This window comes from Palaemon carinicauda, chromosome 37 (assembly GCF_036898095.1).
Source record: "Palaemon carinicauda isolate YSFRI2023 chromosome 37, ASM3689809v2, whole genome shotgun sequence".
Classification (NCBI taxonomy): domain Eukaryota; kingdom Metazoa; phylum Arthropoda; class Malacostraca; order Decapoda; family Palaemonidae; genus Palaemon; species Palaemon carinicauda.
Genome location: NC_090761.1, coordinates 60078105 through 60105480, shown reverse-complemented (window position 1 = coordinate 60105480; position 27376 = coordinate 60078105). Strand labels below are relative to the sequence as shown.

Below are 27376 nucleotides of genomic sequence, written 5' to 3'. Positions count from 1 at the left end.
AATTTTTGAATATACTTACCCGATAATCATGTAGCTGTCAACTCTGTTGCCGACAGAAATCTACGGTCGGGATACGCCAGCGATCGCTATACAGGTGGGGGTGTACACAACAGCACCATCTGTGGTCAGGTACTCCAGTACTTCTTGTCAACACCACCTCAATTTTTTCCTCGGTCCACTGGTTCTCTATGGGGAGGAAGGGTGGGTCAATTAAATCATGATTATCGGGTAAGTATATTCAAAAATTTATTTTACTAATGAAAATAACATTTTTCAATATTAATCTTACCCGATAATCATGTAGCTGATTCACACCCAGGGTGGTGGGTGGAGACCAGCATACATGTTAACAAAGAAGCTAAGTATCCCGTATTTTATTTTATTAGTTATTCAAAAATAACATAAAATAAATAAGTACCTGGTAAGGAAGACGACTTGAACCATTACTCTGCCTTTATTAAGTACGTCTTCCTTACTGAGCGTAGCGGTCCTCTTAGGATGCTGAACGACTCTTAGGTGCTGAAGTATAAAGGGCTGCAACCCATACTAAAGGACCTCATCACAACCTTTAACCTCGGCGCTTCTCAAGAAAGAATTGACCACCCGCCAAATCAACAAGGATGTGGAAGGCTTCTTAGCCGACCGTACAACCCATAAAAAGTATTCAAGAGAAAGGTTAAAAAGGTTATGGGATTATGGGAATGTAGTGGCTGAGCCCCCGCCTACTACTGCATTCGTTGCTACGAATGGTCCCAGGGTGTAGCAGTTCTCGTAAAGAGACTGGACATCTTTGAGATAGAATGATGCGAACACTGACTTGCTTCTCCAATAGGTTGCATCCATAACACTCTGCAGAGAACGGTTCTGTTTGAAGGCCACTGAAGTGGCCACAGCTCTCACTTCATGTGTCCTTACCTTCAGCAAAGCAAGGTCTTCTTCCTTCAGATGAGAATGTGCTTCCCTAATCAGGAGCCTGAATTAGTAAGAAACTGAGTTCTTAGACCTTGGAAGAGAAGGCTTCTTGATAGCACACCATAAGGCTTCTGATTGTCCTCGTAAAGGTTATGACCTTTTTAGATAGTACCTAAGAGCTCTAACTGGGCAAAGTACTCTCTCCAGTTCATTCCCCACCAAGTTGGACAGGCTTGGGATCTCGAACGACTTAGGCCAAGGACGTGAAGGAAGCTCGATTTAGCAAAAAACCGAGCAGCAAGGAACATGTAGCCGTTTCAGATGTGAAAACTATGTTCCTGCTGAAGGCGTGGATCTCACTTACTCTTTTAGCTGTTGTCAAGCACACGAGGAAAAGAGTTTTAATGTGAGGTCCTTAAAAGAGGCTGATTGGAGAGGTTCAAATCTTGATGACATAAGGAACCTTAGGACCACGTCTAGATTCCAGCCTGGAGTGGACAACCGACGTTCCTTTGAGGTCTCAAAAGACCTAAGGAGGTCCTGTAGATCTTTGTTGGTGGAAAGATCCAAGCCTCTGTGGCGGAAAACCGCTGCCAACATACTTCTGTAACCCTTGATCGTAGGAGCTGAAAGGGATCTTACGTTCCTTAGATGTAACAGGAAGTCAGCAATCTGGGTTACAGTGGTACTGGTTGAGGAAACTGCATTGGCCTTGTACCAGCTTCGGAAGACTTCCCCTTTAGACTGATAGACTCTGAGAGTGGATGTCCTCCTTGCTCTGGCAATCGCTCTGGCTGCCTCCTTCGAAAAGCCCCTAGCTCTTGAGTGTCTTTCGAAAGTCTGAAGGCAGTCAGACGAAGAGCGTGGAGGTTTGGGTGTACCTTCTTTACGTGAGGTAGACGTAGAAGGTCCACTCCTAGAGGAAGAGTCCTGGGAATGTCGACCAGCCATTGCAGTACCTCTATGAACCATTCTCTCGCGGGCCAGAGCGGAGCCAACCAACGTCAGCCGTGTCCCTTTGCGAGAGGTGAACTTCTGAAGTACCCTGTTGACAATCTTGAACGGCGGGAATGCATACAGGTCGAGATGGGACCAATCCAGCAGAAAAGCATCCACGTGAACTGCTGCTGGGTCTGGAATCGGAGAACAATACAACGGGAGCCTCTAGGTTATCGAGGTAGCGAACAGATCTATGGTTGGCTGACCCCACAGGGCCCAAAGTCTGCTGCAAACATTCTTGTGAAGGGTCCACTCTGTGGGGATGACCTGACCCTTCCGGCTAAGGCGATCTGCCATGACATTCATATCGCCCTGAATGAACCTCGTTACCAGCGTGAGCTTTCGATCTTTTGACCAGATGAGGAGGTCCCTTGCGATCTAGAACAACTTCCACGAATGAGTCCCTCCCTGCTTGGAGATGTAAGCCAAGGCTGTGGTGTTGTCAGAGTCCACCTCCACCACCTTGTTAAGCTGGAGGGACTTGAAGTTTATCAAGGCCAGATGAACCGCCAACAGCTCCTTGCAATTGATGTGAAGTGTCCTTTGCTCCTGATTCCATGTTCCCGAGCATTCCTGTCCGTCCAAAGTCGCACCCCAGCCCGTGTCTGATGCGTCAGAGAAGAGACGGCGGTCTGGTTTCTGAACAGCCAAAGGTAGACTTCCTTGAGAAGAAAGCTGTTCTTTCACCACGTGAGAGTAGACCTCCTCTCTTCGGAAACAGGAACTGAGACACTGAGACCGTCTCTAGCGTCATGTCCTTTATCCAGTGAGCAGCTAGATGATACTGAAGGGGGCGGAGGTGGCGTCTCCCTAACTCGATGAACAGGGCTAGCGATGAAAGTGTCCCTGTTAGACTCATCCACTACCTGACTGAGCATCGGTTCCTTCTCAGCATGCTCTGGATGCATTCTAGGGCTTGGTAGATCCTTGGGGCCGACGGAAAAGCCCGAAAAGCTCGACTCTGAAGATCCATACCCAGGTAGACAATGGTCTGGGATGGGACGAGCTGGGACTCCTCAAAATTGACCAGGAGGCCCAGTTCCTTGGTCAGATCCATAGTCCATCTGAGAATCTCCAGACAGCGACGACTTGTGGGAGCTCTTAAAAGCCAGTCGTCTGACGGAGCCGGACACAAGATCATGGTACTGCTGCACAGTCTGTGAACTGTCAACCATGGGGAAGCGAGGAAGTACAGCGACAACCCGAAGCTGTCTAAACTGTCTGGGTCGTACAGACAACTCCTTATCGGGTTGCTGAGGTTGCCGCACTGCGTCACAACAAGTCACTTCTGCTGGTTGTTGAACGTCTTCCCAGTGACACATTGACTCCGTAAACAAAAAATCCTCTAACAAGGATTAAGCTTGGACTGCATGTCTTGCAACAAAGCTCAAGGTCTATGGGAGCAGGTGTGGTAACAGACGGGGTTAGCGACTGAAGTGGAACCATTACCCTCCCTGGAAGCATGTTATGCTTAAATAAAAGTCCATAGGAGGCTAAGCAGCTAAAGGCTCCTCTCCAAATGACAGAGTCCTCAAGGGAATATCAGAAGGAGGGAGAATAGTACTTTCTCATCTACAGGAACCATATCCGAGAAAAGCTAAGTTCTCTCAGTGAGGGTTTCACTGGTGCAAAAGCAGCAGACCAGAAGGCAACGTTATGAAACTGCTTGACAGTCTTGTGAGTTGGCAACAACCAAAGATGTGTGACTGAGGAGCATGCGGTAAGGTATGCAGAGCATGCTGTATGTAGAGCATGCTGTAAGGAAAGCAGAGCATGTTGCATGGCGTGCGGCTTATGCTGCATGGGATGAGGCTCATGCTGCATGGTATGAGGCTCATGCTGCATGGGATGAGGCTCATGCTGCAAGGGATGAGGCTCATGCCGCATGCGTTGAGGAGGATGCCGCATAGTATGAGGCTCCTGCCTCATGGGTTGAGGCGGTTGCCGCATAGCATGAGGCTCCTGCCTCATGGTTTGAGGAGGATGCCGCATAGCATGAGGCTCCTCATAGCATGAGGCTCCTGCCTCATGGGTTGAGGAGGATGCCGCATAGCATGAGGCTCCTGCCTCATGGGTTGAGGAGGATGCCGCATAGCATGAGGCTCCTGCCTCATGGGTAGAGGAGGTTGCCGCATAGCATGAGGCTCCTGCCTCATGGGTTGAGGAGGATGCCGCATAGCATGAGGCTCCTCATAGCATGAGGTCCCTGCCTCATGGATTGAGGAGGATGCCGCATAGCATGAGGCTCCTCATAGCATGAGGCTCCTGCCTCATGGGTTGAGGAGGATGCCGCATAGCATGAGGCTCCTGCCTCATGGTTTGAGGAGGATGCCGCATAGCATGAGGCTCCTGCCTCATGGGTAGAGGAGGTTGCCGCATAGCATGAGGCTCCTGCCTCATGGTTGAGGAGGATGCCGCATAGCATGAGGCTCCTCATAGCATGAGGCTCCTGCCTCATGGGTAGAGGATGTTGCCGCATAGCATGAGGCTGCTGCCTCATGGGTGGAGGAGGTTGCCGCAACGCATGAGGCTCCTGCCTCATGGGTGGAGGAGGTTGCCTCAACGCATGAGGCTCCTGCCTCAAGGGTAGAGGAGGTTGCCGCATAGCAAGAGGCTCCTGCCTCAACGTAAGAGGAGGTTGCTGCAAAGCGCTGGTACCTGGCAACTCCCAATGCGGCAGCTCACGCATGGAGGCAGGAGGAGCCTCAACATCATACGTCTGGCAGGGTGGACTGCGCAGAGGTGGAGGAGCGCTCGCAGGAGGAGGTGTGCTAACCTTCTCTGCCTGAAACTCCTGCATCAAAACCGCAAGCTGAGACTGCATTGTCTGCAGCATAGACCACTAGGGTCTATGAAAGACAACAACAAACGGAGCTACTGTCCGTTGAGACTGAGGGTCTAAAACAGCTGGTGCGGCAACAGACGGAGTTACTGCCTGTTGCGGTACCACTTTGCCTCTCTGGGAGGTGTGCAGTTGTCGTACTGCAGCAAGTCCGAACTGACCCAGTGCTAATGGCTACACCTAGGAGTTGGACTTGCGCGGAAGGGACCGACTTGCACTTAAAAGCTGCAAGATTTGGTCCATGGTTTCTGCGAGAAACCTCTTCCGCAGACGAGGAATAAATGGGCTCTCTCGTCTTTGTGTGGGTGGGGTGATCACGTCGGCTACGTGAGTTGGTTACACCCGAAACCACGGAGGGAAACGTCTGTTCGTCGATCAAGGCCTGATGAACCCATAAGTCCTTCGACGTTACTTCTCCCCTGGGCTTGGGAGCTTGTAAGAGGTCCCAGACTAGGCGAACAACTGGCACGAACAGACGAACCCTCGAACGCAACACTGTAACACTTTGCGCTTATCACTTTATCACTTTTGATTTTCTGTTTGCACTTATTTCACTGAACTCGAAACTTTAAGTGGTTTGTACCTGAAACACGCAATTCTATCCTTCATTAAAAGTTAGTAATCGCGAAAACAGTATTACAATGTAACAGAAAAACATAATGAAAGATAAATAATTCAGTGGCTGGAAAAGAGACTAAACACCAGATCAAATAAACTACGTTTAAAATCTCTCACCGCAAAAAGCCTGGGAACAAGAATAAAACTCTAGAAACGTTTACCTTCTTCCCCTAAAGAGACTAGGGAGAAGAGCAAAAACGATAACAACGTTACCCGCTTGAACGAAACGTTTACCCTCCTCTCTCTCCCTCCGTCTCTATCTCTCTCTCTCTCTTTTGACTTAGAACCTGAGAGATGAGCCCAATTATATATATCGTTAAAACATATTATTGTTAAAGGAAAAAAACTGAAAGATTTCCCAAATAAAAAGTTCCTTTATTAGAATTAAAACCATTTAAGCTAAGAAAGAATGAACAAAACGCTAGAATCGGTTTACTCTACTGCAACGTGAAACCGTGAATCTCTCTCTCTATCGTAACGATAGAGCGCAAGTTGAACGTTCTGAACGTCAACAACTGCAGAGACAAAACAAAACGTTAGTTCAACTTTGAAAACAGTACGAGACTATCAAAGAAATTCTTTCAAAAACATTAAAATAGCATAAAATGTTAACAGGTAAAAACGAAATGACGGGCTCAATGTTAATTAACTTCGGTTCCAAGAAAAGACCGCCTACTATTAGGAAAGGTCGCATATTTTAATAAGTTTATAATAAAAGGAAGTTAATCGAAGAGGCCTATAAAAGGCGGAGAGATATAAAATAAATCTATAACTTTGTTAAGCAAAATTAAGAAAGAGAGTCTATACTCTCTTCGACACCAACACTTCCGACTAAGGGAAGGGTCGGCCATTTAAAAGTGAAAGAGAGTTCATACTCTCTTCGTCACCAAAATTAAATCAAATTAATTCCAAAAAACTTGCTAAGCTAATGATAAAGCTTCCTGAATAGCGAAGGCTAAACTCTAGAGCAAATACATCACCAAATCGTGAACAATAACTCCAGAATCAACAGCGTATCCATGTAGGTCTAGCCGGAGGCACGACAGAGGAAAAATTGAGGTGGTGTTGACAAGAAGTACTGGAGTACCTGACCACAGATGGCGCTGTTGTGTACACCCCCACCTGTATAGCGATCGCTGGCGTATCCCGACCGTAGATTTCTGTCGGCAACAGAGTTGACAGCTACATGATTATCGGGTAAGATTAATATTGAAAAACAGTAGGTAGTCATCACACATATGCAACTCCTATCGATTCTCCTTCCTAGGCATCTTTGATGGCATCTTCTACAAGCTCTGTTCTCCTAGAAGTAGCAGCAAAGACTGATGAAGGTGAGGCAGAGGAAAAGGAGGAACTTGAAGTTTGCCTTTTAAGGGGTCATCTAGGCTGATGATGATGCTCAAATGGGAATAAAGATCACAATAACTCTATGATAAGACAATACAACAAGATGATACATCCTTAGTGCCTTTCCAAGAACAGAAAAACACTGACAGAAAGGGCGGTTCTCCTCCAACTAACACTCGGCGGCATCAGACCCTCCTTCCTCCGAAGGAGCACAACAATGTCCATGGAAAGTCAATTTCCTCAGGGTTACACTGACGACACCAGGCTAAACATGTGAAGAATAAAGCTGTGTAACAGCCGGAAGAATCTGGATATCAGCAGATTGCACTGACACTGGTCTCTTAATAACAGTTATCAGAAAACTACTGCAAATACTCTTCTTTCTAAATATCCCTCGCACGCAATGAGCTTCCAACAAAATATTAAAATAGTTAGTTGAGGACACTGGAAGTACATCTGTACTATCTGGCAGCAGAAAGTAAAGTGGGAGCTCATTGGCTTGTCGGGTGGGCGTCGTTTCTGTTACCCAACAGTAACTATCGCCATCCTGTTAGTGTTAAAAGTCAAACTTCGCCGAAAGTATACTCATATTAAAGAACGAAGGTCTTTATTTGTGTATGAATAAATGAACATCAGGGGATGTTCACAAAAATATTAATCTCTGTTTTGTTTCTGTGCTATATTTCTCTGGTTTAATATAGCATTTAAATGAAGGTAACAACAGTACATTGATAACATAGAAACAACACATTAACATGAGTAAAAATAATGTAAATAAAACTTTACCTGGGCTTGTAATGCTGATATGAACATCTTATGGCTTAGCTGGTGTAATTCATCTAAAGTTGCTACAAGGAGCCCAGCATCTGTCACCTGTGAGTATTAGTAACAATATAACATTACAGAGTAGAGTACAGTAGTTCACTATGACCATTTAGATTTCAAAGACTGACATGCTTTGGACTTGTGATGAAGGAGACAAGAAACAGTTGGGCTTAAAGGATGTCATTATGGAAGGATAAGGATCAGTAGGAAGGCCTGTGAAATCATTAAAAAAGTGATAGGAAGAATCATATCTGATAGGAGTTCAGGTAGAAAGAACCCAGGGGAAGGGATAGTGATTTATTTCATGTCTAACCTCATAAATGGAGCCTCTGATATAAAAATGTTTATGAATGATGATTAACAAGATCCCCGAGTCTTATTTCTAGATTCCCTAAGGCTTGCTCAAAGGGCTTCATCCTATTTACAAAATGAAAACCGAGTGAGGTAAATTGAAAGGAATTAGATACCTTGGTGTGAAATGACCAAAAGGAACAGATAAAAAGTGATAGAAAGAAAAGAATAACTATAGGGCTGAGGGGATGTTGTTTGTATAAGACTAATTATAGTGTTCTATGAATGACACACTTTATAGAACAAATAAGAAAGAAATAACCTCTCCCTTAATCGTGATTCTTAATCACATTGTGAAATAATACCATCTTAAAATGGTATGAATATGATCAGAAAAAAATAATGGCAACCTATAACTAAAAATCTGGAAATGTATCTCTTCTAAAAAAAACCAGTTATTTTTTAAAGAGAAAAATAATGAGCAAGATACTACAGCAGTAAATTCCCATTTCTTACACTGAAATGAGAGCCCTCTGGAGGTTAACTGCTGTGTCAGTTGTCTCAATAAATGATTTAATAATCCTTATATCATTATTCAATTATCCTTGTCTTAACACTGGATTCTCTATTTTGATGAGCATGGTTTTACATCTAATTCTTGTGATTTTATGAAATATTTGGTATGCCATGAGGAAATAAATTTCTTAAAAGCATTCTTATGATGAATAAATCCTTGCAAGTATAAAAACTAATCACATGATGAAAAATTAGGAGAACTATGTGAATGTACAATTGAAGAATACAAATAATACATTAAATTCTATTTCAAAAACTGCAGTCAAGAAAACTACTACACTACCGGTATATAATATACCTATATGGCTCTAAAAATCTCAAATAACAGCATTCTCCCTGATAAATACTTAGTTTGATTAAATGAGGACTCTAAATCATATCTTGTTGCATATTCTGACCTGCAAAATTGTATTGTGATAGAAGCGAAGCAGGTTACTGATTCTATACAACTGCACAGGCTTTTTTCCACCCTCCCGTCCTTGGTCAATAACAATCATCTGTTCTATCCTTGTTTTCAGAGGGCGACAAACACTCTCCGAGATACTGGCGACTGTCGAACGAGTCTGCTCAGCTGGATCTGCAATTAATTATCACTCATTACAGAAAGACACTTAGTGAACTGACATATAAGTCTTAAACTGTATATAGTAATCTTTCAACTCATCAGACCATGACTTATATTGTATATAAGGCCCCTTTACTCATTAGTTACATTGTGTGATGAGTATGTCCTCTACTGACTTTTAAGAAGTAAATGATTATGCAAATAAATCTTTTAAATGAAAATTTTTGTGTAAGCTAAAAATTGCATAGAATTATTGGTACCTGTAGAATATCTTTACTGCTTAACTGTGACCTATTCTATACTCAGTTTTGTTTATCACAAGGTCGGACCTTGAAGCATCTGTCAAGTTAGCATGCTACTCAAATTGTAATGTTCCAGTAAAAATTTCATTTGGTAGTCCATCCATTATTGTAAATTTTGACATTATTTGAAAAAAACCGCTATTTTGACTAAAACGACAAAGTCCATTAAAACATAGTCTACTATACTGTATAGTCCTGTCTCTAATATACTGTACACCATCAGTTTAACTTCTTTCAGTGTAAGTTTTCTTTGGTCGGAGAGAAAACTTATGGGAAAAGAAGAAAACTGATATTAAACTATAGAAGATTGCGCCATGGTCACTAAAAAAGAGAGAGAGAGAGAGAGAGAGAGAGAGAGAGAGAGAGAGAGAGAGAGAGAGAGAGAGAGAGAGAGAGAGAATGTCCCTCGTCAGACCTCTTCTATATTCAATTGTATTGAGGAACTAAAGGTGTAGCACTCATAAATATTAGATGAATACATTGACAGGGACAGGCTAATCAAAATTATAGTTTTAATAATATGAATGATGAAGAGCGGTACCAAAGCCATATGAATGTTCATGAATGACTGTAAAATGCAATAAATTTTGACCATCTGACAATTAAGATAATTCTGATGTGCAAATATATTCCTCTTTTATCATTACATCTGTGTCTACAACAATGCCCAGTGCATTTTTAACTATATTTTAGTTAGATTTATTGTAGCAATATACCGGGGTGATGATTAAGATAATTCTGATATGCAAGTACTTTCCTCTTTTACAATTAGATCTGTGTCTACGACAATGACCACTGCATTATTCAATTATATTTTGGTAGATTTAATGTAGCAATATACCAGTCTGGAAAACTGAAAAGCATGCAAAAACCATCACCGCAAGGTACCTTTCATGAAGTCATCAATAGAAGATTATACTAAACCAGTGTTCACCTACCAATATTGGTACACTTGGCAAAGAGGGTTTGAGCTGCTTCCCTTTCTGAGGGCAAAGCTTGATGTACCCAAGCCAACATATCACCCACATAGCGCAATGGGTCATGAGCTTGCAATTCAATCGGTCTAGGAGCTCCTCCTGGCCCGCCAATTGTAAGGGCATCTAAAAACCCACGAACAAGCCAGCCTCTTCGTACTACGACCCACTCTTCAACTACCAAACTGTAAACAAAACAATAACATTCAAAACCAGCCCTGTTAAAGCGATGATTTTCAACTTGGTGGTCTGGTAAATTACCAATTAACATACTGTGCCAGTTATGTAAATAAGAAATTACAGAATAAAAGACCCCTTTCTTCATCATAATAAACAACGTAATCTTCGGCTTTTTCATAAACTATCAAACAGTACCTCAGCAACCTACACTTACTTGAACAGAACTGGTCTTTCTTGAAGGGCAACAAGTGCCTGAGGAAGGAGAGGAGATGGCTCTGGAGAACGGCATTGACTCTGGCACCATCGATAAAGACGCTCTAGGCCTGCCTCACGGCACACATTCATCTGTTCCATAACATCTAATGCAGTCTTCTGATGACCAGTCTGAGAACCATTGAAACATAGCTAAGTACAGTAGGCATAAATAACATCACACAATACATAATCTAGTCAATGTAGTACTATAGTTCAAGCTTTTGTAAAATTAGTACATATAAATACAAAATATATACAATAATCTAACCTGTAGCAGATATTTGGTACTATTCCTTATTTTCTGTGTTTTTTCCAGCACTGCAAAGAATTCTTGTGTGATTGGAGACTCTCTTGTAGAACCCTTGATGATTGACACTTCATCAGGTGCCAATTGGAATGTTTTTACAAAGGCTTCTGCAACCTTCTCTTGCATATGGAGTTTATGACTGTTGGAATAAATAATTACATTCAAAATCAAGATAAGGAAATAAAAAACTATAATTGCAAATAGTTTCTAAATATAAATGCAATGCACTAACTTGTATATAATTTTATAGATACAGAAATACTGTAACACAGTTCAAAGAGGAATGGAATCAAGATATTACAATTTTAAGATATGACAATACCAAAAGTTACCTCAGCATAAAAAAACAAATATTTGGCAAATATCATTGTACATGTTATAATCTCTCAGGGAATGAGGCATGGAACATAAATCTAACTCTTTCAGTTATAAATGAAACAAGTAACTAATTTAAATATTTTAATTGTGAATAAAAAAAATAAATACCGGTAATCATAAATTCACATTACACTTGCAGATGCAAGTTATAAGTTAATATAGGGCATTCCCAAGATAATATTTCATTAGAATTTCATAAATTAATTAGTCATAAATGATTCTCTGCAATTTTAGAGTAAAAGCTATCAAAATGGTACACGTTTATAGTGACCAACACTCATAAAGGTTCCATTCTGAAAAACTGAATTTTCCTTTCTCTATTTTTCAATCTCAATAAACTAAAAGCACCAAAGAAAAAATACATAGGGTTGTATATATATGATCCAAGGACTTGTTTCCTAATGATCAGTACATGTTCATTATATACTGTAGTTTATAATTACCTAGCCATTTTTCATTATGGATTTTCAGTGAAATCACAACCTGCCTTTAGCTTTACTTGAAATTAAAGTATTTTTGTAATAATGAAATACTTTATAAATAATAAAAATAACAATAATAGCATTATTAATAATACTGTTATATGTAATAAAAATGAAAAATTTATGAAGTAATTTGTATTTTTCAAACTACTGTATACAAACCTGAATCCTTTCATAGGAGCAATCTTTCAGTGAAGCTGGATACAGCTGTCAAAAACATATAACAAGATGGTGGTAGTTACTGTCCCGCCCACCTTTCAAGCTACAGAGCTCCCACATAACCCTAATCTTGGACTTGGTGGGAAGTTGAGGTCGGAGGTGTAACATAAAGTACTCAGAATTATACTGTATTTTTAGGGAAAAGAAATTACTTAAAGAATTTGTGGTTTGTACCTGAACGAATACAAAAATTTGTTCTTTAATAGTAGATTCTTCCTTAAGAAGGAGTTCTTTGATAGTAGATTCTTCCTTAAGAAGGAGAAGTCCCTATAATCAAACTGGCTGGTTTACCTTCCCAGGAAATGTCAAAGCACTTTGGTACTATAAAGGAGCAATAGTGAGGACTCTTGACTTGAAGATGAAGCTTTGTTAGGCTAGGTCATTACTGTACCAGGGACTGGTAGACGGTCAAAGAAGAACCTTTATCCATGTGGAGGATATACACTGCTGTCTGAATGTGTGATCATTTATGAGAAATAGGTTTGTATACATTTGCCCATCCTCACACATATCTGGGGGGATGGGAAGATACTTCTAAACAAAACTATTTTTAAAAGTTGCGTGATCATGCTGCTTAACTGCATCTAGCATCCGGTCTAGCAAATAACAGAGTGACTGCTGCAACCAAAGGACGGGCAGAAGGATGTAAAAGGGACCAGGTGAACTTACCTCTCTTTTTACACTTACATTGCGACCACTATCTTAGACGAGATTTTTCCTGTCCATTGAAGGAGTCAGGTTTGCTACACAATCCCAAGACAGGAAGGGAGTCACCCTGGTTCCTGTTAGTTGTTTCTTGTAGGGAAGAGCTGAAGGACTTGAAGTTGTGAACGGCTGAGTTTAGGTCCTGGCCATGAACTCCTAAACCACAGCAATGGAGACCTATCCTTCAGTGGATTTATGATGCAGGAGAAATTATGCTACAGTATTTCCTACTTACTTTGAGTTGGACAGTCTCGAGGGTCGAAACCCTATCCTCGGTCTGTCCCACAAAGTCGAGTCCTGGCCTAATTCTTAGCTGAAAACTTGGATTGAGGGCTGAGTGGTGTCTTTTAAGTAGGGATTGAGGTATTTCACTGATGAATGAAAATTTAACATAGCTGATATGGATATCATTTTGCATGCAGGTGCTGGAACCAATAGGGGTGACAATGAGCCTTGGTATCATCAATCATCAATCAACATAAGTAATTGGTGAAATGGGAAAATGGGCGGAAGGTATCCTCAAACGCTGCCAACAATCTGTGACTGGAGAGTAGAAAAATGGAAGCTCTCTGTTCAAATGAATAGTGAGCAGGTCCAGCGATGGCAAAAACCTAAGACGAAGAAGCCTTCTGCAATGCATGGATTTAGGGATCACATTTGACCCTTACACCATGTCTCTGTCGACTGAGTGTGTCTGCTTGAACAGTACTCCAACTGAAATAAACCTAGCAAACGATTCTATCGCTTTATCAACTTCCCAAGAATGCATCTGATTATAACTTGTCAAGGGTCTGTGAAACAGAGACCACTTTGTTGACTTTGGGCAAAAATGGAAACGTTGTGGTACATTGATGCTACCTAGAGCTTAACCAGAATCATTTGACAAGCTTGCCAAGGGCAACGCTGCATGCGTTTCAGTAGGTTAGAAAGCAGTTGCGTTTCTTCTATGGATCATATCCCCAGGAATGGTTGAACACTCAGGTGGGTGCCCCATCCCTTCTTTGATATGTCTGTGTATAACAGATTCTCGGGAGGTGAGGAGTTCCTGCAATAAGGTTCATTGTGCAACTACCTGGGAGATTGTCTCATATTCCTGCAGTAACAAAACCAAAATGTAAGGGGAACGCTGGTAGAAGTCTAGTGACGATTCAAAAACTACAGGAGCGATCGGAGGGGATGGGGGCTGTGAGAAACTAGCTTCTTTATCGACGAAAGAAGTCTTGCAAGATGCTGTCACTGTCAGCCCGGAATATTACTTGTCCAAAATCATATGATTTGCCTCCGTTGCTATCATGTTATAGGTATTCCTAGATGCTTCATCCTCTGTTTGGGAGCCCGATGAAAATTTTACAAAATTATTATCATTACTTTCTGAGATACAACCATAGTTGAAAAATGTTATTTTCATTAGTAAAATAAATTTTTGAATATACTTACCCGATAATCATGTAGCTGTCAACTCCGTTGCCCGACAGAATTCTACGGAAGGGATACGCCAGCGATCGCTATACAAGAGGGGGGTGTACTCACAAGCGCCACCTGTGGCCAGGTACTGCAGTACTTCTTGTTGACACCACTTCAATTTTTCCTCGGTCCACTGGTTCTATGGGGAGGAAGGGTGGGTCAATTAAATCATGATTATCGGGTAAGTATATTCAAAAATTTATTTTACTAATGAAAATAACATTTTTCAATATTAAACTTACCCGATAATCATGTAGCTGATTCACACCCAGGGAGGTGGGTGAAAACCAGTGTACATGTATATCAAGAAGCTAAGTGTCCCGTATTTCATATTATCAGTTATTCAAAATAACAATGAAATTGCAAGTACCTGGTAAGGAAGTCGACTTGAGCCATTACTCTGCCTTAAATAAGTTCGTCTTCCTTACTGAGCGCAGCGTTCCTCTTAGGAGGCTGAACAACTCTAAGGTGCTGAAGTATCAAGGGCTGCAACCCATACTAAAGGACCTCATCACAACCTTTAACCTCGGCGCTTCTCAAGAAAGAATTGACCACCCGCCAAATCAACAAGGATGTGGAAGGCTTCTTAGCCGACCGTACAACCCATAAAAAGTATTCAAGAGAAAGGTTAAAAGGTTATGGGATTATGGGAATGTAGTGGCTGAGCCCTCGCCTACTACTGCATTCGTTGCTACGAATGGTCCCAGGGTGTAGCAGTACTCGTAAAGAGACTGGACATCTTTGAGATAGAATGATGCGAACACTGACTTGCTTCTCCAATAGGTTGCATCCATAACACTCTGCAGAGAATGGCTCTGTTTGAAGGCCACTGAAGTAGCCACAGCTCTCACTTCATGTGTCCTTACCTTCAGCAAAGCAAGGTCTTCTTCCTTCAGATGAGAATGTGCTTCTCTAATCAGAAGCCTGAATAGTAAGAAACTGAGTTCTTAGAACTTGGAAAAGAAGGTTTCTTGATAGCACACCATAAGGCTTCTGATTGTCCTCGTAAAGGTTAAGACCTTTTTAGATAGTACCTAAGAGCTCTAACTGGGCAAAGTACTCTCTCCAGTTCATTCCCCACCAAGTTGGACAGGCTTGGGATCTCGAACGACTTAGGCCAAGGACGTGAAGGAAGCTCGTTTAGCAAAAACCGAGCTGCAAGGAACATGTAGCCGTTTCAGATGTGAAAACAATGATCCTGCTGAAGGTGTGGATCTCACTTACTCTTTTAGCTGTTGTCAAGCACACGAGGAAAAGAGTTTTTAATGTGAGGTCCTAAAAAGAGGCTGATTGGAGAGGTTCAAATCTTGATGACATAAGGAACCTTAGGACCACGTCTAGATTCCAGCCTGGAGTGGACAACCGACGTTCCTTTGAGGTCTCAAAAGACCTAGGGAGGTCCTGTAGATCTTTGTTGGTGGAAAGATCCAAGCCTCTGTGGCGGAAAACCGCTGCCAACATACTTCTGTAACCCTTGATCGTAGGAGCTGAAAGGGATCTTACTTTCCTTAGATATAACAGGAAGTCAGCAATCTGGGTTACAGTGGTACTGGTTGAGGAAACTGCATTGGTCTTGTACCAGCTACGGAAGACTTCCCCTTGAGACTGATAGATTCTGAGAGTGGATGTTCTCCTTGCTTTGGCAATCGCTCTGGCTGCCTCCTTCGAAAAGCCCCTAGCTCTTGAGAGTCTTTCGAAAGTCTGAAGGCAGTCAGATGAAGAGCGTGGAGGTTTGGGTGTACCTTCTTTACGTGAGGTAGACGTAGAAGGTCCACTCCTAGAGGAAGAGTCCTGGGAATGTCGACCAGCCATTGCAGTACCTCTAAGAACCATTCTCTCGCGGGCCAGAGCGGAGCCAACCAACGTCAGCCGTGTCCCTTTGCGAGAGGAGAACTTCTGAAGTACCCTGTTGACAATCTTGAACGGCGGGAATGCATACAGGTCGAGATGGAACCAATCCAGCAGAAAAGCATCCACGTGAACTGCTGCTGGGTCTGGAATCGGAGAACAATACAACAGGAGTCTCTAGGTTATCGAGGTAGCGAACAGATCTATGGTTGGCTGACCCCACAGGGCCCAAAGTCTGCTGCAAACATTCTTGTGAAGGGTCCACTCTGTGGGGATGACCTGACCCTTCCGGCTGAGGTGATCTGCCATGACATTCATACCGCCCTGAATGAACCTCGTTACCAGCGTGAGCTTTCGATCTTTAGACCAGATGAGGAGGTCCCTTGCGATCTAGAACAACTTCACGAAAGAGTCCCTCCCTGCTTGAAGATGTAAGCCAGGGCTGTGGTGTTGTCAGAGTCCACCTCCACCACTTTGTTAAGCTGGAGGGACTTGAAGTTTATCAAGGCCAGAAGAACCGCCAACAACTCCTTACAATTGATGTGAAGTGTCCTTTGTTCCTGATTCCATGTTCCCGAGCATTCCTGTCCGTCCAAAGTCGCACCCCAGCCCGTGTCTGATGCGTCCGAGAGGAGAAGGCGGTCGGGTTTCTGAACAGCCAAAGATAGACTTCCTTGAGAAGAAAGCTGTTCTTACACCACGCGAGAGAAGACCTCCTCTCTTCGGAAACAGGAACTGAGACCGTCTCTAGCGTCATGTCCTTTATCCAGTGAGCAGCTAGATGATACTGAAGGGGGGGAGGTGGAGTCTCCCTAACACGATGAACAGGGCCAGCGATGAAAGTGTCCCTGTTAGACTCATCCACTACCTGACTGAGCATCGGTTCCTTCTCAGCATGCTCTGGATGCATTCTAGGGCTTGGAAGATCCTTGGGGCCGACGGAAAAGCCCGAAAAGCTCGACTCTGAAGATCCATACCCAGGGAGACAATGGTCTGGGATGGGACGAGCTGAGACTCCTCAAAATTGACCAGGAGGCCCAGTTCCTTGGTCAGATCCATAGTCCATCTGAGAATCTCCAGACAGCGACGACTTGTGGGAGCTCTTAAAAGCCAGTCGTCTGACGGAGCCGGACACAAGATCATGGTACTGCTGCACAGTCTGTGAACTGTCAACCATGGGGAAGCGAGGAAGTACAGTGACAACCCGAAGCTGTCTAGACTGTCTGGGTCGTACAGACAACTCCTTATCGGGTTGCTGAGGTTGCCGCACTGCGTCACAACAAGTCACTTCTGCTGGTTGTTGAACATCTTCCCAGTGACACACTGACTCCGTAAACAAAAAAATCCTCTAACAAGGACTAAGCTTGGACTGCATGTCTTGCAACACAGCTCAAGGTCTATGGGAGCAGGTGTGGTAACAGACGGGGTTAGCGACTGAAGTGGAACCATTACCTTCCCTGGGAGCATGTTATGCTTAAATAAAAGTCCATAGGAGGCTAAGCAGCTAAAGGCTCCTCTCCAAATGACAGAGTCCTCAAGGGAATATCAGAAGGAGGGAGAAAAGCACTTTCTCATCTACAGGGACCATATCCGAGAAAAGCTAAGTTCTCTCAGTGAGGGTTTCACTGGTGCAAAAGCAGCAGACTAGAAGGCAACGTTATGAAACTGCTTGACAGTCTAGTGAGTTGGCAACAACCAAAGATGTGTGACTGAGAAGCATGCGGTAAGGTATGCAGAGCATGTTGTATGCAGAGCATGCTGTATGCAGAGCATGTTGTATGCAGAGCATGCTGTATGTAGAGCATGCTTTAAGGTAAGCAGAGCGTGTTGCATGGCGTGTAACATTTCTCAGAAATTCCATGACCAGTGCTAGAGTGAGTAATATCGCATTACCGTCCATTGAAAGTGCACGTGCCGAGGGAATTGATTAAGACTGTTTTGTTGATGAATTTGATAGCCGGCATGATAATCGTAGAATTAAGCTACACTAAATGTACTATAATCTACTTCACCTCAGGAAAGGGAAACTCGCCCTGTTGGCAACACTGCATTACTTCATGCATGCTTGCATGGGGTTTAATATCAACATAATATTACCTTACATTCATAACTCATGATTCATTTGTTTAGAAGATATTTTTGCCATATTTTGTGATTTGTTAAAAATATATTGCAAGGAATACATATATATTTTTATATAAGCAATACAAATAACCTCCATTATCATAATGTTTGTGTAGGCATACATGTATGATTACAAATGCAAGTTATGAAAGTAATGAGGTGTTATTATTGTCATTTGTTATTCCCAAGTTGAATGGGAAGAAGCTCAAGTTGAGGAAAAAATGGCAGATGCATGCGTTGAGGTGGCTGACTCATAGCATGAGGTTGCTGCCTCAAGAGTTGCGCTTGCTGTAAGGATTGCGGATGCGCAGTAGCAGGTTCCTGAGGAACGAGTTAAGGTTCCTGAGGTGTGAGCTGCGAGAGTTGAGGTAGCGGCTGCGCAGAACGCAGTTCTTGTCTCGCGAGTTGAGGTTCCTGAGGTGCTAGCCTAAGGAGTTGAGACTCTTGCCTTGAGGAGGGTTTAGGTCGCTGCAGCGAGTGCTGAGGTGGCTGCCTCATTGATGGAAGAGGTTGTCGTACCTCAAGAGATTGTTGCCTCGCTGGTGGAACCGCAAGCGGAAGCGGAGGAAGTAAGGCATAAGACTCCTGCTCCCATTGCTGAGGTTGCCTTAAGGAAGGTTAAGGTTGCTGCACAACGCTGGTAACTGGCAACTCAGAACGCGGTAAGGTAGCCTGAGGAACCTCAACTTCGTACGCCTGGCAGACTGGACTGCGGTGAGGCGGAGCTCTCGCAGGAGGAGGCGGAGGTTGCTGCACACCGCTGGTAACTGGCAACTCAGAACGCGGTAAGGTAGCCTGAGGAACCTCAACTTCGTACGCCTGGCAGACTGGACTGCGGAGAGGCGGAGCGTTCGCAGGAGGAGGTGTAACCTTCTCAGCCTGAAACTCACGCATTAAGACCGCAAGCTGCGACTGCATGGACTGCAGCAAAGTCGTCTTGGGATCAATAGACGAAAAGGTCTGTTGAGGCAAAGCCTTAATAGAAGATGAGGTCTGTTGAGGCATCGCCTTACCTCTCTTAGGAGGTGTGCAGTCACCTGATGACTGAGGAGAGTCAGAGCTAACCCAATGACTGCATCCGGGTTGTTGAACTCTAACTTCGTACGTCTGGCATAGGTCTGGACTTTACGTTTAAGAGGTCTTGAGACCTGAGACCAGCGTTTTCTCCCCGAAATTTCTTCTGCAGACGAGCAAAATAAGGGCTCAATCGTCTGCGGGTGGGAGTGACGGTCTCTGTAAGACACGCCCGCAACCACCGAGGATACTTCTGTGCGCCGATCAAGGCCTGCCGAACCCTTTTGCCCTTCGACATTGCTTCTCCCCTGGGCTTGGGAGCTTGCAAGAGGTCCCGGACTGGGAGGACGACTGGCACGCACAGAAGTACCCTCACGCACAACACTGACACACTTTGCGCTAATCACTTATCACTTTTGATTTTCTGTTTGCACTTATTTCACTGAACTCGAAACTTTAAGTGGTTTGTACCTGAAACACGCAATTCTATCCTTTCTCAAAAGTTAGTAATTGCGAAAACAGAATTACAATGTAACAGAAAAATCTAATGAAAGATAAATAATTCAGTGGCTGGAAAGAGACTAAACACTAGATCAAATAAACTACGTTTAAAATCTCTCACCGCATAAAGCTTGAGAACAAGAAAAAAACTCTAGAAACGTTTACCTTCTTCCCCTAAAGAGACTAGGGAGAAGAGCAAAAACGATAACAACGTTACTCGCTTGAACGAAACGTTTATCCTCCTCTTTCTCCCTCCGTCTCTATCTCTCTCTCTCTCTCTCTCTCTCTTGACTTAGAACCTGAGAGAAGAGCCCAATCATATCGTTAAAACATATTATTGTTAAAGGAAAATATTTCCCAAAATGAAAAGTTCCTTTATTAGAATTAAAACCATTAAGTTAAGAAAGAATGAACAAAACGCTAGACACGGTTACTCTTACTGCAACGTGACACCGTGAAAATTCTCTCTCTATCGTAACGATAGAGCGCAAGTTGAACGTTCTGAACGTCAACAACTGCAGAGACAAAACAAAACGTTAGTTCAACTTTGAAAACAGTACGAGACTATCAAAGAAATTCTTTCAAAAACATTAAAATAGCATAATATGTTAACAGGTAAAACCGAAATGACGGGCTCAATGTTAATTAACTTCGGTACCAAGAAAAGACCGCCTACTATTAGGAAAGGTCGAATATAAACAAATATAAAAATTAATTTTAATAAGTTTATAATAAAAGGAAGTTAATCGAAAAAGCCTATAAAAGGCGGAGAGATATAAAATAAATCTATAACTTTTGTTAAGCAAAATTAAGAAAGAGAGTCTATACTCTCTTAGACACCAACACTTCCGTCTAAGGGAAGGGTCGGCCATTTAAAGGTGAAAGAGAGTTCATACTCTCTTCGTCACCATAATTAATCAAATTAATTCCAAAAGTTAGCTAAGCTAATAATAAAACTTCCTGAATAGCGAAAGCTGAGATCTTAGAGCAATACTTCACCAAAAACCGTGAACAAGACTCCAAAATTATAAGCGTATCCATGAACGTCTTGCCGGAAGCACGACAGAGGAAAAATTGAAGTGGTGTCAACAAGAAGTACTGCAGTACCTGGCCACAGGTGGCGCTTGTGAGTACACCCCCCTCTTGTATAGCGATCGCTGGCGTATCCCTTCCGTAGAATTCTGTCGGGCAACGGAGTTGACAGCTACATGATTATCGGGTAAGTTTAATATTGAAAAAGCAGGATGTTATAAGCTTAAAGGCTCCAACAAGGAAAATAACCCAGTGAGGAAAGGCAATAAACAAATAAATAAGCTACAAGAGAAGTAATGAACAAATTAAAATAAAACATTTCAAGAACAGTAACAACATTAAATTATGTTTGTCCTATATAAACTATAAAAAAACTGAGAACAAGAGGAAGAAAAATAAGATAGAATAGCGTGTCCATATGTACCCTTAAGCAATAGAACTCTACCCCAAGACAGTGGAAGACCATGGTAGAGAGGCTATGGCAATACCAAAAACCAGAGCATAATGGTGTGATTTTGTAGTGTCCTTCCCCTAGGAGCTGCTTACCATAGATAAAGTCTCTCTTTTACCCTTACCAAGAGGAAAGTTGCCACTAATCAACTATACTGCAGTAGTTAATCCCTTGAGTGAAGAATTGTTTGGTAATTTCAGTGTTGTCAGGTGTATGAGGACAGATGAGAATGTGGAAAGAAAAGGACAGACTATTCTGTATATTGGTGTATGTGCAGGGAAAGGAAAAATGAGTTATATTCAGAGAGAGGGATCCAATGTAGTACTGTGTGGCCAGTCAATAGACCCAATAACTCTCTAGCGGTAGTATTTCAAAGGGATGCTGGAGGAAGTCTGACTCAATCATGAAACAATTCTCCCAGAGCAGTAACCTCCTCTATTTGGAAGTTGACAACTTTCTTGGTAATACATACAATGATTAGTAGATAATGACAATAAGGAAGAAAGTCTGACCGGATGCTGAAGCAACTCTCCTATAGGAGGACAGAATTTTGCAACCAACAAGATCTTTCAGTGGACAAATGCTGACGAGAGTACTTGAGACGAGACAAGCGTGAACACTTGGGGAGTAGTAACCAAAGATGTAGTGGAGAAGAACAACTGCAAGATACAAGGATTGGATTCAAAGGTACGCATCCTTCAGGTTCATGGGAATGAAGAGGACTACTATGACAGAGCATATGCAGCTTGGCATTTCTATCTCTGGGGAGCAACTCTTATGAAGTAGAGAGATCAATGACCAGTCTTCAATTCCCTGTTAACTTCTCCATCCAGGAGTCAACCAAAGGAGTCTAGAGAACCATTTTTGACAACTTTGAACATGTTCTTATTTCATCTCCATTTCTGCTGTTAAGAACAAGATCCAGCAGATATTGGAAGTTCGGTCAGGAATGTCATCAGTGAAAGAATTATGAGAGCCCGTTTATCCCAACTGGCAGAATGTGTGCCAATTTTTCTTCCTGCTATGGGACAATTCTCGGCACTTGCATCTCCCGATACGAGACCAAGCACATGTAAAAGATGTGTGAACACTCCAAACAAGTACTCAGACATGACACCTCCCTTGTGTAGTGTGCACAGATTTTTCTTCTGGCTATAGAAACACTATTGACACTGATTCAAGAGCGAAAGTTCCTGGTACTGCACTCTCTCTCTCAATGTACAGAAAAATATGATCATGCAACTCTCATTGATCAGATTTCCTGGTCTTCTTCAATGATGGGTTCAAATTCTTCTTCTAGCAGTAGAGATTCTCTAACAAAGATGAGGCAGAGGAGAAGTAGGAACATTGTTCAACTTATATAGGGTCATACAGGCTGATGACGAAACTCAAACGGGGAAAGCGATCACAGGAACTCTATGAAGAGACGGATACTATGGGTAAGAACAAGGGCAGGTCCTCTTCACACATGGTGCCAACAAAACATCCTTCTTCCAATGGAGCAGATCAATGTCTAAGCACTGCCAACTTCCTCAGGGTTACACTGTTGTCATCATAAGACAACGCTAGCAAAGGATCAAACAGCAAACAGGAATATTGTCTAACACGAAATAGAATGAGGATATCGGCAAGTTTCTAGAGAAAACTGTCACACAGATACATTTATCGAAATACAACTGCAAATCCCTTTTTTCTTCTTAAAAAATCTATCGGACACAACAACCTGCCAATACATCTATCTAAAAGACAAACTAAAGATTAAAACAGCCAGATAAGGACACTGGAAGCATGCCTGTACTATTCAGCGGATGAAAACAAAGAGGCTGCTCATTGTCCAGTCAGGTGGGTGGGGCTTACCCACCACCAACTATCATCACCTTACCATAAGGTTCCAACAGCCGTATCAAGCATCACTAAAAGTATACTCATCAAAAGGGTGAAGGTTTATATTTGTGTAGGAATAAATAATAGTAATTGATTACACACTTGTATGCAAACAAAGACTGATTCTGATACCTTTGATTCTGAAGGGAGTTAGTCTGATGAATGAGATGTCGAGTCTCACTCTTTGTTGCTTGCAATCTGCATTTCATGTCGACACATACTTCATTCATTGAGCTTACCTCCTTGTACATTGCATCTACAGATTCCTTAACTTCTCGAAGAGCTGACACAAACTCCTGGAATAATAGTACCAAGATACAACTCTATTGATATACTGTAATCTTACATAAAAAAATCTAAACAAAATTAAAAAGCTCAAAAAGAAAAGCCAACGCGCAAAATTAATTATTAGCAAAAATGTGAAAAATAAAAGCCATATTTCTCTTTTAGGTACTCCATATCAAACAGTACCTTTGATGACCGTAATGTTATTTTATGCAAATTTGCTTTTGTTCTAGAAATCATTTAACCATTCAAAAGAAATGTTCCTGATGCAACTTCCTGTGATAACAAAATATACCAAGCACAATATATTGCATTAAAGAGGTAAACAGTTTATGATGAATTGTTTGGAGATAATCATTCTAAATTTGGGGTAAAAGATTTATACTGTGGTTATCCGAGTAGTTTGGATGTGGAGGGACCTCTCTCAGTGCCCCTGTGAGCAGATGCAGAAGGCCCAGGAACCATTCTGCATGTTCTGCATGTTGCCATAATGGAGCTACTAAGGTCATCGAGAGGTCTTAAGATGCCCTGATCTAGTTCAAGAGCCTCCTTACGAGGCAAAAGGGGAACAGGTATACGTCTAGCCTGTCCCATGAATGTTGGAAGGCATTTTGCCAGACTGGCTGAGGATCCAGTACTGGAGAACAGTACACTGGAAGCTTCCGGGTTAGAGAAGTCGTGAACAGCTCGATTGTTGGCAAACCCCACAATGTTAAAACTTTGCTGGCTATCTTCATTTACAGTGGGGATGAAGAAGGTTTTGAACCCGGGTTGTATGCTGATGGGTTCTGGGTTTTGGTTACAAATTTGGGAACAAAGGTAAAGAAGTCCTTCTAACCCTCATCATGGGTTATTACATGACTGTCTGTGTAACTCATCTACTCTCTCAGCTGATGCTAAGGTTAACAAAAAGACAGTCTTGAGAGTCAGATCTATGTTTGACAACCTTCTACAGTGTGTTTCATACAGTCAAGCATGTTCACCAACATGCTAAACAAAACTTCCAACACAGTTTGTTGGAAGTTTTCACATGCTCACACCAAACAGACAGGCATCCTCATTCAGTGGCAAGAAGAGAGATGTCCCTTAACTCATGGGTGACATCTTCAAGACCAATTACAACTAATTTTTAATGAAGTAACAAAACGGTCATAATGACAGCACTCACAGAACCACTTGAGTAATGACTTCCATGGCCTTCTCAACAATACTTTTTCAAATAGCATAACTATTAATCAAAAGTATAAAAGACTACCATGTATAATTAGCATTTATAATGGACTTTTTAGGGGTACCGAAGCGAGAATCAATAGAAGTCACTCTGCCCTTGACCGGCGCTCTGGTTATTTCCCTAAGGCCATTCAACTCTAATAAGATATAATAATAACAACGACTTTGAATTCAGATTTTCTGTTTCCACCAGAGCTGGTCCAGCACCAGGTGCTGAGAAATCAAGCGTATCTCTGGATTCCTCCTCACTTGGGAGCAGGGAGGTCCTGATTCGTTGCAATGGGAGATCCTGTGGTTTCGCCAGTGTTCATTCTGGTCCTAAAACTAAACCTGGCGAATAATCTGTTGAGGTTGAAGCCTGTATTTTTACAGGGCTCACAGAAGAACATGCAGGAAGACCTGCAGACAGAAGTGTCCTTAGACTGCGAATCCATAAAAGACGAGGAGTCCCCAGAGTGATCCCGTTAAAAGCTGTGCGGGTCACCCTGGGGCTGACATCAAAGATCTCAGTTGTAAGGTCTGTTTTGTACTATGTACTTGGTTGTCCTTGATATCTCATTGTCTGACCTGACGAATGAAGGTATTATGTGTGGCTGCAGGAGGAGCAGAAGATGCTGCTCAAAAATGTAACACGCTAACCTTAACATGTGCACGTGAAAGAGGGTTAGGAGAAATATAATCAACCTTCGGAAGCTTACTCTTCTTGGCCTTTAGAGATCATGCAGCATTCACAGGCTCAGCACCAGAATACTAGGTCGAAGATATAGGACTAGGAGGAGGAGTACGAGGTTTGTTTCCTCTCCTTAGCAGAAGTCATTGTTGAGGATTTTTCTACCAGTAATGACGACACTACTGAAGGCAAGGATCAAGGATCAACTACCCCTTCGGCAGGCAGGGACTGACTGGCAGGTGTCACGTTAATAGCTCCTTCTGCAGGTAGGTCAGCAGGTGAGGAAGCTCCAGCAGCTAAAGTCATGGGAGTCTTAGCAGCAGCTCAGGCCTGAAAGAGTTTCTTTGTGGATGGAATACTCTCAATACCTAAGGGAAACCATGAGGTCCTTAGGGCCTGATCACAGGAGTCATTGTTATTGGAAATTACAAGAACAGGCTCATTTTGGGGAAAATGGCAGGGAATATCACCTTCACTAGGAGAAGGAGATTAGGCTGCATCACCTACCTCCCTTCAGTTTTCTTCTGGAGGACTCGGCTTTACAGGAGGCTGAAGAGGATGCATGCAGCTCGAGCCAGAAGACTTCCTCGACTAGGGAGAAGACCCCAAAGGAAAAGAATCCCTCTTGGATTTCTTCGTCCTTCCCCTATCGCACTGGGTCCACTGTGATGGTGACTGCACTCTCCAATCATCATGGGGGGATTATCATTATTATTACTACTGTAGTTAGGCTACAACTCTAGTTAGAAAAGCAGGATGCTACAAGTCCAATGGCTCCAACAGGGAAAATAACCCAGTAAAGAAAAGAAATATAAAGATAGAATAGTGTGCCTGAGTGTACCCTCAAGCAAGAGAACCCTAACTCTAAGAGAGTGCAAGACCACGGGGCAGAAACTATGACACTACCTACGACTAGAGAACAATGGTTTGATATTGGAGTGAACTTTTCCTAAAAGGGATGCTTACCATAGATAAAAAGAGTCCCTTCTATCCATACCAAATGGGAAGTAACCACTGAACAATTAAAGTGCAGTAGTTAACCCCTTGAGTAAAGAAGAATTTTTGGTTGTCAGGTGTATGAGGAAAGAGGAGAAAGTGTAAAGAATAGGCCAGACTATTTGGTGTATATGTAGGCAAAGGAAAAATTAGCCATAACCAGTGAAGGGTCCAATGTTTTATTGTCAGGCCAGTCAAAGGACCCAATAACTCTCTAGCGGTAGTAACTCAAGGGGTACCTGGATGACTATGAACAGTCGTTCTCCTTACAGAACGGACACGAAAAATAGAGAACCACTTTCTGCTGACTCATAAACCAGCCACAATTGCAATAATCAGATTTACCAGGGCAAGACTACATACCTACTCATGAATCCAACATATGCAATCACAATCAATCTGGAAAGAGAAAAAGATTCTATTTAGCACAGAGTACTGTATGTCCATATTACTTTGTGGCTGAAAACAAAATGGCAACTCAGTGTGTTAGTGAGGAAGCACGGCTTCCCCACAACCTGCTAGTAACTACCGACACCTCCTCATAAATTTTAACAGATGAGTTCCTGCTATGCTGAAATCATACTTTATTAAAGGACGAGGGTTTGTGTACGTGTAGGAGCAAATAAAGACTAATAAAACAAAAAGTAAAACTGAGCCAGATTACTTTTGTAACTTCAAATCTTCATTACATACCTCACTGATGCCCACACTTCTCTTCTCAATCTCTCCTCTTAGATTCCGTCGACTTCTTAAGGTATTTTCCGAGAAGAAGGTGGAAAGCTCTTTAAGAGCATCAAGCGTATCCTGAAAAATATAACCTATTGAGCCAACATTTTCAATCAATATAAAACAAAGGTCAAAATACCGTAAGAGGTAGACTACAGTAGTTTTAATGTGCATGATTACCAATAAATTGCTAACTGCAAAACAATAATACATCAAACATAAAAAATTTGGATATAATTTGTATTTTTCCTAACTATACAAACCTTATGCTCTTTACAGAGGATATTATTTTAGCTAATGTTGAAAACAAGCCAAAATGACAAAATGGTATTTTTATTCTAAAATAAATTTTCAAATATACTTACCTGGTAGTT

General features: G+C 42.4%; 1 protein-coding gene across 1 annotated transcript in view; it reads right to left on the bottom strand.

Moving 5' to 3' along the window:
- Positions 1 to 27376, bottom strand: part of Cog6 (conserved oligomeric Golgi complex subunit 6) — a 74204-nt gene that overhangs the window by 21773 nt on the left and 25055 nt on the right. The window contains exons 2-8 of the mRNA XM_068361278.1: positions 26970 to 27080; positions 23228 to 23391; positions 10955 to 11132; positions 10646 to 10815; positions 10216 to 10436; positions 8809 to 8987; positions 7505 to 7591 (exon numbers count right to left, since the gene is read on the bottom strand). Of these exons, the coding sequence (XP_068217379.1) occupies positions 7505 to 7591; positions 8809 to 8987; positions 10216 to 10436; positions 10646 to 10815; positions 10955 to 11132; positions 23228 to 23391; positions 26970 to 27080 (1110 nt within the window). The remainder of the gene's footprint in view (positions 1 to 7504; positions 7592 to 8808; positions 8988 to 10215; positions 10437 to 10645; positions 10816 to 10954; positions 11133 to 23227; positions 23392 to 26969; positions 27081 to 27376) is intronic.